Genomic DNA, 2,228 nt, shown 5'->3' on the forward strand with positions numbered 1-2,228 from the left:
CTGGCCCCAGGGGCTGATGGCATTTGTGCTCACTCAGCTCCATCTCCCACAGCAGCACCATGGGGGTGCTGACGCCTGCTCTGTGCAGTGCAAACAGGGGCTCCTGAGCCAGTGCTGCCGTGTCTGTGCCTGCAAGGATGCGGCACCTGTGTGAGCTGGGGGAGAGGCCAGGGCTGCAGAGGGGGGATGTTGTTGGCAGGTGCATGAGGACGCTCTGGGACGCTGCCCTGGGCTGTCCGCAGTGGGGATGGATCAGCCCCTGCTCTGCTGCTCCTTGCCAGGGTCTCCCCCTTGCAGGGCCCTTGCAGAGCACCAGCCATGCTGTTTGCCCCAGCCTGCCCACGGCCAGCCTGGGGCTGCTCACGGGGGTTTTCTCTGCTCAGCAGTGGCCTGGCCAAGTGTTGTGGAGAGAGCCTGGCCAAGGAGCCTGGAGCCCCCAGGCCCTGGCCTGAGGCGTCAGCGCTGCCCCAGCAGTGCCCATGGCCTGTCCCTGCTGCAGCCCCGGCACTGCCACCCCCAGGGCTGTGCCCGGCCCCGAGAGCACTCAGGCCCTGCAGCAACACGAGGGGCAGGAGGGCAGCGGGGCAGTGGCACGGGAGCAGCACTGGCAACACCAAGTGCTGCTGCTGCTGGGCACAGCTGCTGTGCCAGCACTGATCTGCCCCAGCTCTGCACACAGACATTGCTGCTGCAGCTCCAGAGAAGGGAACAAAAGGGGCATCTCTGGGGAAAACTTTTCTGGGATATCTTTCATTTCATTTAAAGCTATCAAGAGCACAGCCCCTCATTGACACAGTGTGCGGGTCACAGGGAAGGTAAAGACAAACTCAAGGATAAATGAAACAAACAAAAAATGACATTTCTTCATTGAAAATATTAAATAATAAAACAAAGGGAGAAAAATCCACAATCAAATGAACAAGAAGTATCAAAGATGACTTTTATTACAAGTGATTTGCAGAAATTAGTTAATTAATGTTTCTGAAATCTTTCATTCATCAGTCTCCACAGGGCAGCCTTGAGCTCCTGGTTCCTCAGGCTGTAGATGAGGGGGTTCAGGGCTGGAGGCACCACTGAGTACAGAACTGACAGAGCCAGATCCAGGGATGGGGAGGAGATGGAGGAGGGCTTCAGGTATGAAAATGTGCCAGTGCTGATGAACAGAGAGACCACAGCCAGGTGAGGGAGGCAAGTGGAAAAGGCTTTGTGCTGTCCCTGCTCAGAGGGGATCCTCAGCACAGCCCTGAAGATCTGCACATAGGAGAAAACAATGAACACAAAACAGCCAAATGCTAAACAGGTACTAACAGCAAGAAGCCCAAGTTCCCTGAGGTTGGAGTCTGAGCAGGACAGTATAAGGATTTGAGGGATTTCACAGAAGAACTGGCCCAGGGCATTGCCCTGGCACAGAGGCAGGGAAAATGTATTGGCTGTGTGCAGCAGTGAATAGAGAAAGCCACTGGCCCAGGCAGCTGCTGCCATGTGGGCACAAGCTCTGCTGCCCAGGAGGGTCCCGTAGTGCAGGGGTTTGCAGATGGACACGTAGCGGTCGTAGCACATGATGGTCAGGAGAAAATACTCTGCAGACATAAAGAAAAAGAAGAAGAAAACTTGTGCAGCACATCCTTCATAGGAGATGTTCCTGGTGTCCCAGAGGGAATTGTGCATGGCTTTGGGCACAGTGGTGCAGATGTAGCCCAGGTCAGTGAGGGCCAGGTTGAGCAGGAAGAAGAACATGGGGGTTGCAGGTGGTGGCCGCAGGCTACGGCGCTGATGATGAGGCCGTTGCCCAGGAGGGCAGCCAGGGAGATGCCCAGGAAGAGGCAGAAGTGCAGGAGCTGCAGCTGCCGCGTGTCTGCCAATGGCAGCAGGAGGAAGTGGCTGATGGAGCTGCTGTTGGACATTTCCTCAGTCGGGACATCGTGGACTCTTGAAAGAGAACATTGACAAAGTGGGACAGATTTTCTTGAGTCAATCCTATGCTATTTTTTTCACTGAATATTACTCTTTTTTTTTTTTTTTGTGGGAAATGTCATTTAACTTTGTTTTAAATTTTTAAGTTCAGTTTTTTTCTGCAGACGTACTGCCTCATCTTCAGCATTGTTTTCAGCCTGAACATTGGATAGCACAAAGAAAAAACCGAGGTCCCTGTACCCCAGTGCAGTCAGACTGCTTATCTCACACAGGTTTCTTGTACTCATTTTATCTCTCTCTATTTCAGGGTGACT

General features: G+C 53.4%; 1 protein-coding gene across 1 annotated transcript; it reads right to left on the reverse strand.

The window, feature by feature from the left end:
* Positions 1 to 972: 972 nt before the first annotated feature.
* Positions 973 to 1,872, reverse strand: LOC130266950 (olfactory receptor 14J1-like). Its single transcript, XM_056516208.1, has one exon. It carries the CDS (start codon positions 1,735 to 1,737, stop codon positions 973 to 975), a length of 765 nt encoding a protein of 254 aa, XP_056372183.1. The 5' UTR covers positions 1,738 to 1,872.
* Between the last annotated feature and the right edge of the window lie 356 nt (positions 1,873 to 2,228).

The sequence above is a fragment of the Oenanthe melanoleuca genome, unplaced genomic scaffold (assembly GCF_029582105.1).
Source record: "Oenanthe melanoleuca isolate GR-GAL-2019-014 unplaced genomic scaffold, OMel1.0 S367, whole genome shotgun sequence".
Taxonomy (NCBI): domain Eukaryota; kingdom Metazoa; phylum Chordata; class Aves; order Passeriformes; family Muscicapidae; genus Oenanthe; species Oenanthe melanoleuca.